The 12,348-nt window shown below is 43.5% G+C and overlaps 1 protein-coding gene across 1 annotated transcript in view; it reads left to right on the plus strand.

Annotated features, from left to right (window-relative positions):
* The window catches only part of LOC126161593 (hemolymph lipopolysaccharide-binding protein-like), a 38,113-nt gene that overhangs the window by 10,704 nt on the left and 15,061 nt on the right, over positions 1–12,348 (plus strand). The window contains exons 2-3 of the mRNA XM_049917540.1: positions 3,448–3,611; positions 3,686–3,821. Of these exons, the coding sequence (XP_049773497.1) occupies positions 3,448–3,611; positions 3,686–3,821 (300 nt within the window). The remainder of the gene's footprint in view (positions 1–3,447; positions 3,612–3,685; positions 3,822–12,348) is intronic.

The following is a 12,348-nucleotide window of genomic DNA, read 5'->3' on the forward strand; positions in this document are numbered from 1 at the left end:
GAAATCATATTTAAGATATTTCATGGTTAGTCAACGGGAACTATAGTTTATGGATAGAACATCCGGGTTTCGGTCAAGTACAAAAATATTCGCCACGTAATGTCAGTTGAGACTTCCTTTTTAACTTTTGATTTTTATAAAACTTTGTGTTTATGTGGGTTAAAAGCTTTGTCGCCTCTAATAACGTGTTTTATGATACTAGCATTATTATTCTATTAATTTGCATCTGCACTTGTCAAACGAGTGTACCGAAAAGAGATAAGGGACCTACAAGGCAGTTACTTTAGTATGTCGTATACAAATCAGGCGGAAAGCAATTCACTCGGTTCGGATATTTCTGAACATCATAGTACTTAAAAACACAAAAAATTCGATTTCCTATAAAATATCAAAAACTAAAGACTTTATTCATTGTATAATCACGTCACGCCTACGAATATATCCCTCTGAATAACATGTCTTCAATAACGGGGTTGAATAAAAATATGGGAACACCGCGGGACATACATACATGAACATAAATGCAGGTGATAGCCATGTCTGGAGGTTGCGCTGTTGTATTTTTGTATTTGACCGCAAACGGCACCTGCGCAGTGGCCTCAATACGATGCAAGTGTCAGTCGCGATGGGAACAGTGATCTGTGTAGTGTTACGTCACAGCTGAAACAATTCGAACGTGAGCAAATTGTTGGTGCTCGTATGGCAGGTGGTTCCGTAGCCAAGAGATACGAAGTGTTTGTGATTTGAAGAGGTACTGTATCGAAGATTTATACCACGTCATATCATAAATCACAACAACGACCAACTGTGACAAAAAATTAAGGACGACAGCTGGAAAAGCAACTGCACAATAGTTTTTCGCACTCACGGTCGCTGTCAGCACTGAAACAAAATGAAGAGGGTTCCAGAAACAGGGCATTGCAAGGCGAGCTGGAATTTCGGAACTATACATCACTGATCAAGATTCTCATAACAGGAAACAGTAGTGCCGAAACCATTACACTTAGAAATATCATTTGGGCGGATGAGTCTCGTTTCACGCTCTCAGCTTCCCTCCCAATATGCTAAGAGCGAACCATGGCGGGGATTCGGTAATCATGGCTCCATTGTTTCTCCGCAGTGTCACACTACTGCCAAAGATCATACGTCCATTTTGGATAATTAGGTCTATCGTATTGTAGAGTGTTTGTTTCCCAGTGATGATGATGTGCTCGACGACGACAGGGCCCGTGTCCACAAAGCTCGCATCGTTCAGGACTGGTCTTGTGAGCACGATGGAGAATTGTAGCATCCCTCCTGGCTGTGAAAGTCGCCAGACGTCATCATTACTGAGTTTTTGTGCTCTACTCTAGAGAGAAGGGTGTGTGACCGCTATGCACCTCCTCCTTCGTTACCTCCACCTTCCACTATTTTGTGGGAAGTATGGTATAAGATCCCTTGAAAACCATAGAGGTTCTGTGTTAACGCATTTCAAAATGACTAGAAACTGTTTTGAACGTCAACGTTTTCCCTACTCCCTGTAAGGCATGGCTATGCGTTGTATTTGTGGTGTTTCTTACACCTGTATGTATAAAAACGCATTTGTAGGCTGTCCCAGATTCTTAAAAACACCATTAATATCTCCATTACTAGAAGAAATGCATGTCAGAAAGTGACATGAAACCTGTACATTACCTCTTTCGTAACAATATATCAATATTACGTACATGCATATAATTTTGCATAAAACACAATTTTGCTTGGCATGGGCTGGTGCAAACTATCACACACTTTAATATCAAGTGTGCAGATGCATTTGAGAAGAGACGCAATTGTTCCAAAAAACTTAATTTCAAAAACAGCAGACTGACCAGATGTTGCTATTAGTTATGTTACGTTTAAAGAGTCTGCTAAAAAATAAGGGGAGGACAGTGACTTTGGAATAAATAACTTCGTTAAAGACACTTCGAGTTCACGAAACAGGAACTGACTTTGTTGAAATACCCGAAACTGAGGTGTGGTGTCATTACAGAATATCATAACAATGATAAAGCAGTTACTAGTCCGTAAGAAGCGGCTGGCAACACTACTGGGGCTCTATTCTCTCTATCTGAGCTGGCCGTATCATCGCAGCATAAACGAACCGTACCACTTATCACTGGTGTCACCGTAACCTGTGTTTCTGTGTTTGGCGTCTGTGGGTGCTCAACGGCGAGCTTTTCAGCGCCCACCGTAATGAGAATGGTTGTTAAGCTTATTGCCTGTATCCAATTTAGACAAACACGTCGATATACAAAGAAAGTTTGCTGCCGCCTATCTCGTTGTTTATAGTTCCTGCAGCTTTAAAACGATAGCGTAATCAAACATAATACTTCGCTTAGCACTAACTAATAGCACATACGAAACGTTTTACAACTGCATGCAGTGGTATCGTAGCCTTCCACGGGTAATGTGGTTTTCAGCAAAATAATTTTAGGCATCTGGCCACGTTATTATGAAGCACCAAATCAGCTTAACAGCAGAGGTTTAGACCGTCTTGCTGTGGTGCTTTTCAGGGCGATTAATTGGCGAATACTGGTAAATGTCTTCCCATATATACAGTCTGTTTCGGTTATCTGGTGGCTACCAAAGTCACACCTCTGGGATGTCACTTGACACTTGCTATGTGTACTATTAGGGGTTGGAGCAACGGGAGGTGGGGGGTCACTGAACGCCAGGGTATTATCTGTTTTACTCTGGTGGCTTATTGGAAGGCAACTCTGGCATGAAACTGGTAGGAAACAACGTACTGGCAGATTGCCTGTGCCGCTGCTAAGTGATTGGTAGACAGCTTTCGTGACAATTGGTAGACAATAACAAATCGGCAGCTTGTATAATGTGCAGTGTTTCCCTGTGTGGAAGCGTTAACGCCACCATTTATGCTATTAAATGCGGGACAAGTGGTGCTGCTGGCCGGTGAACGCATTCGGTCCCCTGGGATGGAATGGCTGGCAGCCAGGCCGTAGGTAAAATGAAGCCGTCCTCAATGGTTCTGCTTTTAGGGTATCTGAATATTTGAGAAACCTCCCTTATTTTTCGCTGCTGCATCCATGGCTGCAGATCAAGCACTTGAGGTTGGTAGAACGGTGGTCTAGTGGTGTTCAGCTACAGCTGCACTACGCCGGGTAAAAGGAGGTCCGACACGATATTACGAAGGGTCATGAATTTTGTAACTTCACTGTACATATTACCAAGACTGGTAATAACACCTACCACGAACAACACTTAATGTGTTCTGGTGGCAATTCAACATATCACGTAGAATTACGACCCTTTACACGATCGATGACGGAGAGTATGTGTACAAAGTTACATTGACATCCGTCCATGAAATCTGGATGATTTACGTACTTTGTCGGGCTTTGGGCATTCGAATCGACTTCTGTACCTTGCCAAGTCTTCCTAATCGTGTTCTGTCTGGTTTTTCAGAGGACAGTATGGTCTGGGAATGCACTTGGCAGCTTCTGCTGACACTCTTCATTGTGGCAGCGCCTCGACAGCTCCTCGCAGACGACTGTGTCTCGTCCTCTGCAAGCAGTGTTAGCCTCTCTGCGAGCAGCTTCCGCAACCTTACGGGTCACTGGATAACCAAGGTGGGTGTACACTCGCCGGCTGCTAACACTACCCTCACACTAGCGAAACTCATCAGTTGTCTGGTCTGTTACAGGCGGCTCTCATCCGCAAAAGTAGAAGAGACGTCAGTGATCTGCTGGCTGAGGAAAGGCCGTTGCATTACGACATCGACATTACCCGTCAAAGTTGTGGTGACGACGAAACCCTGACGACGTTTTTCAGTGTTGTAGGTCAGTACGTAACATCACGAAAGGAGCTTCCGACTTCCAGCAAATTTTTATTTTAGTAAGTGTAGTTTCGCCTCTGAGTACCAAAGAAGGAAGAAAACCTTGGTTGAAAGAAATCTCTTCTCTGTTTTCTCCTGTTGCTTCTATCTTCGCGAATTAGGCTCTGTAGCGAAGAATGTCTGTGCTACTCATTGATGTTGTTGGTTTTCCCCTCCTTCCATGGTCATCAGAGTGTTGTTCGCACTTTTTGCTCACGTGTATTTGAACTCGCCTTCAGGAGGAGGGCGATTAAAACCTCCTTCCATCCATCCAGTTTTAGATTTTCCGCCCTTTCTCTCAACCGTCTGAGGAAAATTCCGGGATAGTTTCGTAAGAAAGGCATGGCCGCTTTCCTTCATTCTATCCCAGAATCAGAGTTTCTACGCCATCTCTCATGACCTCTACGACGAATGATTGTTATAATGATTCTTTCTTCCTTCCAAAACCTTCGTGTAAGAAACAAAAAAATCGAAAGACAAAAAATAATCGGTGTAGGGATATGAAATTTCTGCATTACATTTTTCTAAGTAAGATATTGAAGTCATTAATATTGCAAGATCACAGATTAATGGAAACCCGAATAAGCTATTGCAAATGTGAAATGCTGGTACATTAATAAACGGTACAGACACCCGAATGTTGAATACAGACATGCGAACGTGCCTGCATCGTGTTGTACAGGTGCCGAATGTCAGTTTGTGGGATGAACTTCAATGTGTGTTACAGTAGTTAGGCTAATATAGGAACGTATAATGCTGTTGTTGATGACGGTAGAGTTGTCAGCTGGTGACGTTTCATATGTGGTAAATTGGAAAAAGATCTAGTAATCGAGTAGGCCAAGGCAAGATGTCGACACTCTGTAGAGCATGTTTGGGTGCAACAGCGTTATGTGGACGAGCGTTGTCCTGTAGCAAAACAGCCCCTGGAATGCCGTTCATGAAGGGCAGCACAGAACGTCGAATCACCAAACTGACGTCAGGATGCATGGAAGAACCACGAGACTGCTCCTACTGTCATACGAAATCGTACCCCAGACCATAAATCCACATGTAGGCCCATGTGTCTCGAACGCAGACGGGATGGTTGCAGACCCTCAACTGGTCTCCTTCATACCAACACACAGTCGTCACTGCCTTCGAGACAGAACCAGCTTTCATCAGAAAACACTATAGGCCTCCAATCTGCCTCCATTGAGTTCTCACTTTACGCTACTGAAGTCACTGGGGTCAGTGGAACGCATAATACTGGTGTCTCGCTCGAGCTGTCCATGGAGTAACCGGTTTGTAACAGTTCGTTGTGTCACAGTGGTGCCAAATGCTGCTCACATCACTGCTGTAGATGCATTATGATGCATGCAGTACGATGCACCAGAGGCATACACTGGACACGACGTTCTTCCCTCTCAGTAGTGCCACGTGACCGTCTGTAGCGCAGTCCTCCTGCGATCATACATTCTCGTGACCACCGCTGCCACCGATCAGGTACATACAGTGGCTACATTATTGCCAAGTCTTTCTTCAGTATCGCAGAAGCAACATCCATCGTAGCCCTATTACACGACATCTTTCAAACTCAACGAAGTGCTGACAATGACGTCTTTGTAATAATCACATTTAGTGTAACCTCCATCAGAAAAATCTCTATTAAGTTCCCAATAGAAAAGGTACAGTGGCTGCATTATTGCCAAGTGTGGTGTCAGCGCCAGACACCACACTTGCTAGGTGGTAGCCTTTAAATCGGCCGCGGTCCGTTAGGATACGTCGGACCCGCGTGTCGCCACTACCAGTGATTGCAGACCGAGCGCCGCCTCACGGCAGGCCTAGTCTAGAGAGACTCCCCAGCACTCGCCCCAGTTGTACAGCTGACTTTGGTAGCGGTGGTTCACTGACTACATACGCTCTCATTTGCCGAGACGACAGTTTAGCATAGCCTTCAGCTACGTCAATTGCTACGATCTAGCAAGGCGCCATATCCAGTTACTATGTCTTCTGAACATATAATATTGTGACTCATGTACCGTCAAGAGCGACGTTAATCATTAATGGATTACAGTTAAGTATCAAACTACTTACGTCCGCTTTCTGAATTCTAATTCCTTGTCATGTTCCAGACCTCACGTCAGTATAGTTCTTCTCTCCTCACGCCAGCCTGCGTGAGCTAAAACGCGTGCATTTCGGCTCTTCAGTCAACACAACACCAAGACTTTCTGCAATATCGCAGAAGGGACATCCATCTTCTCGTAGCATTATTACATAAGCTCTTTCAAACTCAATGAAGTGCTGACAATGACGTCTTTGTCGTCTGCAAGGGAGTGGTGGCTAACATCGGTTCACCACGTCCAATCTCATAGATAACTAACGCTCGAGAGGTGTAGAAACATACCTACCAACTTCCGTTTATGTCACGCAACTCCTTTCTGGTTGTAACCTCCCAAAAGAAAAAATAATTATAATACTCACATTTAGTGTAACCCCCCCACAGAAAAATCTCCTTTAAGTTCCCAATGGAAAAATTTCTTTCCAATAATAAAATTTCAACCTTTAGTGTGATCTTCCATTAAAGAGTAAGTTTTGACGTCAGCAGCGCTGCGTCATGGCCCTGTGAAATCATCCTGAATAAATTGAAAAATTCTTACCTCACAATGATGTCGCCGGATAAAGCTATCTATATATCTGCTACTATGAGAAATTTTTGGCACAGCCCAGTGCAATGCTGGCCACTAGATTTTCATTTGTAGGAAAACAACTGATTTTCTTTTGCTTAATCAGCATGAGTAAGCACAGGAAAAATTCGTAAAATCTTTAAACTCAGATATATGACTGCAAAAGTTTTCTTCAGAACAAAAGTTATTATTGAAACATTTCTGCAAGGAAATGGGACTTTAACTTTACAATTGTGGTTAAATCAGTTGTGGCAATTAACATATGCGCGAGGCAACAAATAACAATAATTTTTTTTTTACCTTATACCGCATCGCTCAGGCACCACCATCGTTATGCACGACCGGCCCAACACAAGTCAACTGCAGCACTGCCCTGTCCGAAATCCGTAACTCAAGTGTTCTGTGCGAGCTACAAAACACGACTGCTCTCTGCAAGCTACTAAACTCGACTTACTGCTAACACTGCTCTGACCTGCGATTCTATTGCAGCATAGATATTCCACATCGCAGGCAGGGGGTGAGCAATCGATTGAAATTACATCTGCTCAAGTGCGCTAGAAAATAGTAATGGACCCCTAATGAACCCCATACATAGTGTTGCCATTTCTTTTTCGGGTGTGTAGTTCACTGACGAATTTCAGTTCTCTTATCATCATTAGGTATCACAAGACATTCAGAACTGTTTCTGGGTGTAACGCGTGTTCCCACGTCTCGCCATATGACGGAATGTAATGCACCCAGGAGCGCTGTCGAAAAAGATTTCCTTGGTAGTCCCAGTGTTATTGTGAAGGAGGAATCGTATCGCGTGGGTGCACTAACCTCCATATTTCCATTCACCGGTCAACGTTAATGTGACACTGTATTTCATCCCTATGTGCGATTTCCAGGGGTGTATTCAGCCCTGACTTCGTGTTTATGAATGAAAATGGGCGACTGCATATAACGGCACAAGTGAAATAGCTCCTGGTACGAAATAATATTCGGCGGATAGACTGATTCGATCGATCGCCCGAGTTAAATGTCATGGGGCACGAGTAAAATGGAACGGGTGATGTACTGCTGCAGCACGGACACTTGCACCAACGAACATCCCGCAGTTGTCAAACCGTTGTTGTCAACCGCGCCGGTGGAGAAATGCAACGCCTTACCGCAAGAACTCCCTAGTAGCCTTGTTCCCAGCATGGGAACACGATGCAGAGGTTGCACTGTTGCCCGTGGTCGCCACACACACTATTAAGAACCATGTCCCGGCGTTTGTGATGTCTTTGGACTCATTATAAATCGCAGTGACTTAAGTGTTATTATTGTATAACAGACGTTTCATTTCTGTTCATCTCATTCTGTAATTGATTCAGTTATCTTTCTATCTACATATAGTCCAACTTTCACCGAGCTTTGCTTATTGCCAGTCACACATCACGCAAGTTACTTTCGTTCGTAACTTCTACACTCCACTGCAATTTCTCCATTTCCTACCGCAGCTCCACTTACATCTGCGAGATGCCTCGCATTGATAACCACAATAGCACTTCATGCAGAGTGGAATGTTATCCGTCAAATAAATACATAAACAAATGTGAGATGTAAAAACAAGTCTTAAATGTTTCCGATTATTGAGGATTTTCCGAAGCATATCAATGCCGGAAGTCAACGGTCCAATAATCTTTAAATATTCCTATACTTTTTTGAAAATATGCCTCGTCCTAGGCTGCTGAGAAACTACCGATTATGTTGCTCGTTTCTTTTTAGCCAATATTCAATTAGGATAATTCATAAAGAAGGCAAATATACTTCCAATATTGCTGCCATGAAAGATCAGAGTGAAAATTTCTGTAAGTGGCACAAAAATGATATTAATATCAATGAAATATTACGCGATATGTAATGTTGCACATATAGTGAAAGTATGTTTCTCATGTGTCATCTTTATCAGCGACAAGCAGACTTTTAGTTAAATTACAATGTTCTGTTTATTTTGTTTGGATCAATGACCTGTAAAACTGCGTCTTTGTAGACTTCTGTTATTTACATTTTATCGCCAAATGATATTTATCTTAAGTTGGTGAAGATTTGTAAGTTATCTTCTACTTCATTGTCAACAGTTACGGCAACAGAATTAAAACGTGCTTCAGTTCTGTGTAAGCAAGGTGATCGAGATGAGTTTCTCAGAAAAGTTTCATAGTGTTAAAAAAAAAAGAATCCCATTAGATTTGTCGGAAGTGTTTATACTGATTAGTTATCTTGTAAACTATAAAATCGCAACTGAAGAAGAGTGAATTTTCTACACCAATTGAATGGAAACATTTCGACGGGAACAGCAGCTTATCGCTAGATGGGACACGGTATCATGCTGGTACTTTCTGTAGAAGGTGTCAGAAAATTACTATACATTGTGAAGAAAAATTCGCGTACTCGGACCTCCTCACATACTAGCAATAAATAAATGTCTGTCACAAAATTTCGTCTTCCGCATACTTGCGGCAGTAAATTGTCGTTAAAGATTGGCAATCAGGCAATACTGTAACCGCATGTACGGTAACTACCGGTGTCAGAAAAGAGCACTAGTGCTGTTCTGTGGACAGCGTTTTGGGTTAGCATGCTGCAGGTTGAGGGTTCGAGTCTCCATCGAGGCGTATTTGCTTTTATTTGCTAAATGTAATCGGCTTGGTACGCTATCTTGCGTCTTAAATGTCATATAGCGATTACAGTGGGTATTCTACAAAAGAATCAGAAATGGATATACAATCGTTTTCATTGGTCAGCTTTTAAATAAGCTTTTTGCGCATCATGGAGCCGGCCGCTGAGGCCGAGCGGTTATAGGCGCTTCAGTTCGGAACCGCGCTGCTGATACGCCTCGGGCGTGGATGTATGTGATTTCCTTAGGTTAGTGAGGTTTAAGTAGTTCTTAGTCTAGGGGACTGATGACCTCAGATGTTAAGTTCCATTGTGCTTAGAGCCCTTTGAACCACATCATGGAGGCTAACTGTTTCGCACCACTGCCTCTACTAGATACCAAACCTGTCTTCTGTATACGTCTGGTTCAAATGGTTCTGAGCACTATGGAACTTAACTACTGAGGTCATCAGTCCCCTAGAACTTACAACTACTTAAACCTAACTAACTAAGGACATCACACACATCCATGCCCGAGGCAGGATTCGAACCTGCGACCGTAGCGGTCACGCGGTTCCAAACTGACGCGCCTAGAACCGCACGGCCACACCGGCCGGCCGTTTACGTCTGCACTCCCTCAATAGTCCCCTCGATTACTACCAACTATTATTCTTGCCACATTCCGATCCATTACATTTCGTTCGGGCCTTACGTCTCCAGTAGGGATAGTAAATTGCTTCACAAATAATTTAGAAACGCGGTTACCATTTGTAAATATTGTCATCACTAATCATGCCTTTCAACATGGAATCTGGTAAATGCACGCTGTTTAGTAGGTATTTGCATGCGTTACTGTTATTATTAATATTATCGTCGATGGAAATGCGGAAACATCACGTCTACTAAGAGTAGGGAAATAGTATATTTCGAAAATAAGCATTTTAGAATCAGCAGTGTGGGGATAAATCATGCAGAACAAAAGCTGTAAAAGAGATGGAACAGCCCGCTGCGAATTATGACTTTTTTTATTGTATCTGCCATTCACCAGACACAAATTAGCTGCTAGCCGAGTAACGCGCCCGTGACCGACTCCAAGTACATTCATACAAGTAGTATTTTCTTCTTGTATTATTCTAAAACAGTGTGGCAGACATATCACATACACAAACGATGAATATGTGGATATGTGTCTGGTCCTTGGTGCATCTGATTGCTGGGCTGGTGTTGCAGCTCGTGAATGTGCTGCTAGATATCCTGGTCGTCGTCATACAGATAAAAATGTATTTCGTCATCTGGAGTTTCGCCTTCGGGAGACAGGTTCTCTCCCTCCACCATCGCGTGACAGTAGTTGTCCACGGACTCGTCGTACTCTAGCTACTGACGTCATACACCAAGAACCCCAGCGAAGTACGCGTAGCGTAACAAGTCAGCACGTTATTTAATATGATGCGCGAGCATGGGCTGCACCCCTATCATTATTCTTTAACGCGACACCTGCTTCCTGGAGACATCCATCTGTAGCCGGCCGCGGTAGCCGAGCGGTTCTAGGCGCTTCAGTCCGGAACCGCGCGACTGCTACGGTCGCAGATTCGAATCCTGCCTAGGGCATGGATGTGTGTGAAGTCCTTAGATTAGTTAGGTTTAAGTAGTTCTAAGTTCTAGGGGACTGATGACCTCAGATGTTAAGTCCCATAGTGGTCAGAGCCATTTGAATATCCATCTGTGGGTGCAGTTCTGTGAAAAGCTCCAGCAACATCAGGAAGCCATCGAAGACTTCATAAACACTGTAATATGGTCGGATGAAGCAGCCTTCAGTCGTGAAGGTGCCTTCAATAAGCACAAAGGTTACAAAATTGGTGTGACGTTAACCCTTACGTCACCTGCAACCATGGGTATCAAGTTCGCTTTAGCATGTACGGAAAATTGGGAGACAGGAGTTTGGTCCCTGCTTCTTGGCTGACTGGTTAAGTGCACGAATGTACAACGCATTCCCCTCAAACTATTTGCCTGACGCAATGAAAGACGTTCCATTTCATTTTCGGTTGATGTTATGGTTCCAATATGAAGGTGTACCTCCAAACTTTGGAATTAATGTGAGACAGAAAGGGGAATGGGTTGGACGGGGAGGTCCAGTTGTATGGTCTGCGCGTTCATCTGACCTAAATCCCTTGGATTTCGTCATGTGAGGGATTCGATTCCTGGCCGGGTTAGGGATTTTCTCTGCCCGCGGACTGAGCGTTTGTGAGGTCGTTTCATCATCATCATCATCATCATCATCAACATCATCATTCGTAACAGGGGCTAGAGTAGACTGTGTAAAAAAGTTGGACAGTGTAGAAACTGGGACTTTGTACGGGCGCTGATGACCGAGCAGTTGAGTGCCCCACAAACCAAACATCAACATGTTCCCATGAGAACACTTGAAGTACACGTGTATTGTACCCCGCCGTCGTAAGTGGAATAGCTGATTGTGCGCGTTCATGGTGCTTTTGTGTCTGTGAATGCATCCACGTTGCGAAGAGTCCAGAGCCGTATGAGCCATCGGGTCGTGTAATGACTGGACTACAGGGAGGTCACTTCGAGGATCTGCTCTGAGAACAACATATCATTTTGTAAACATCATTCGATCATTAATATGGATGTTACATCTGAGCAACCATACTGCATATAATTTTAATGACTAGCAGATGTTGAGTTATTTAACTGTGCAGTCATCTTTGGCATCTCGAAACTGATATTTTTTTGTAGTTGTTCTGTGCTAAGACAGGTCATTTGTTTCAACTGTCTCTTTTTGACTCGTCTGACCACCTATCTTAATGTCCACCGTTACAAAACCCTGTGCTATGTAAATGTCGGATACGCGTGGCTCAAGAAGCGGTGTATACTGAAGTATTACGTGGAAGAATGAAACTGACAAAAACAAATACGCATTGACCCAGATTCGAACCACCAATCTCCCGCATGCCAAGTGAAGCCAAACCGCTATCCACTGCACCAACTGCACAGCACTGCTCCGTCCTTCTGGCAGAGGTGGTTACTGTACATGAGATTACAGTATGGCCAGATTGCCTATCTTTAACGTTCATTCACTGCCGGAAATACGCGGAAAACGAAATTTTGTGAGAGATATTTGTGTATTGCTAGTATGTGAAGAATCACATTGTGAAGGCCGGGTACACGTATTTATCTTCACCGTTTATAGTCTGGACACGGTGA

This window comes from Schistocerca cancellata, chromosome 2 (assembly GCF_023864275.1).
Source record: "Schistocerca cancellata isolate TAMUIC-IGC-003103 chromosome 2, iqSchCanc2.1, whole genome shotgun sequence".
Classification (NCBI taxonomy): domain Eukaryota; kingdom Metazoa; phylum Arthropoda; class Insecta; order Orthoptera; family Acrididae; genus Schistocerca; species Schistocerca cancellata.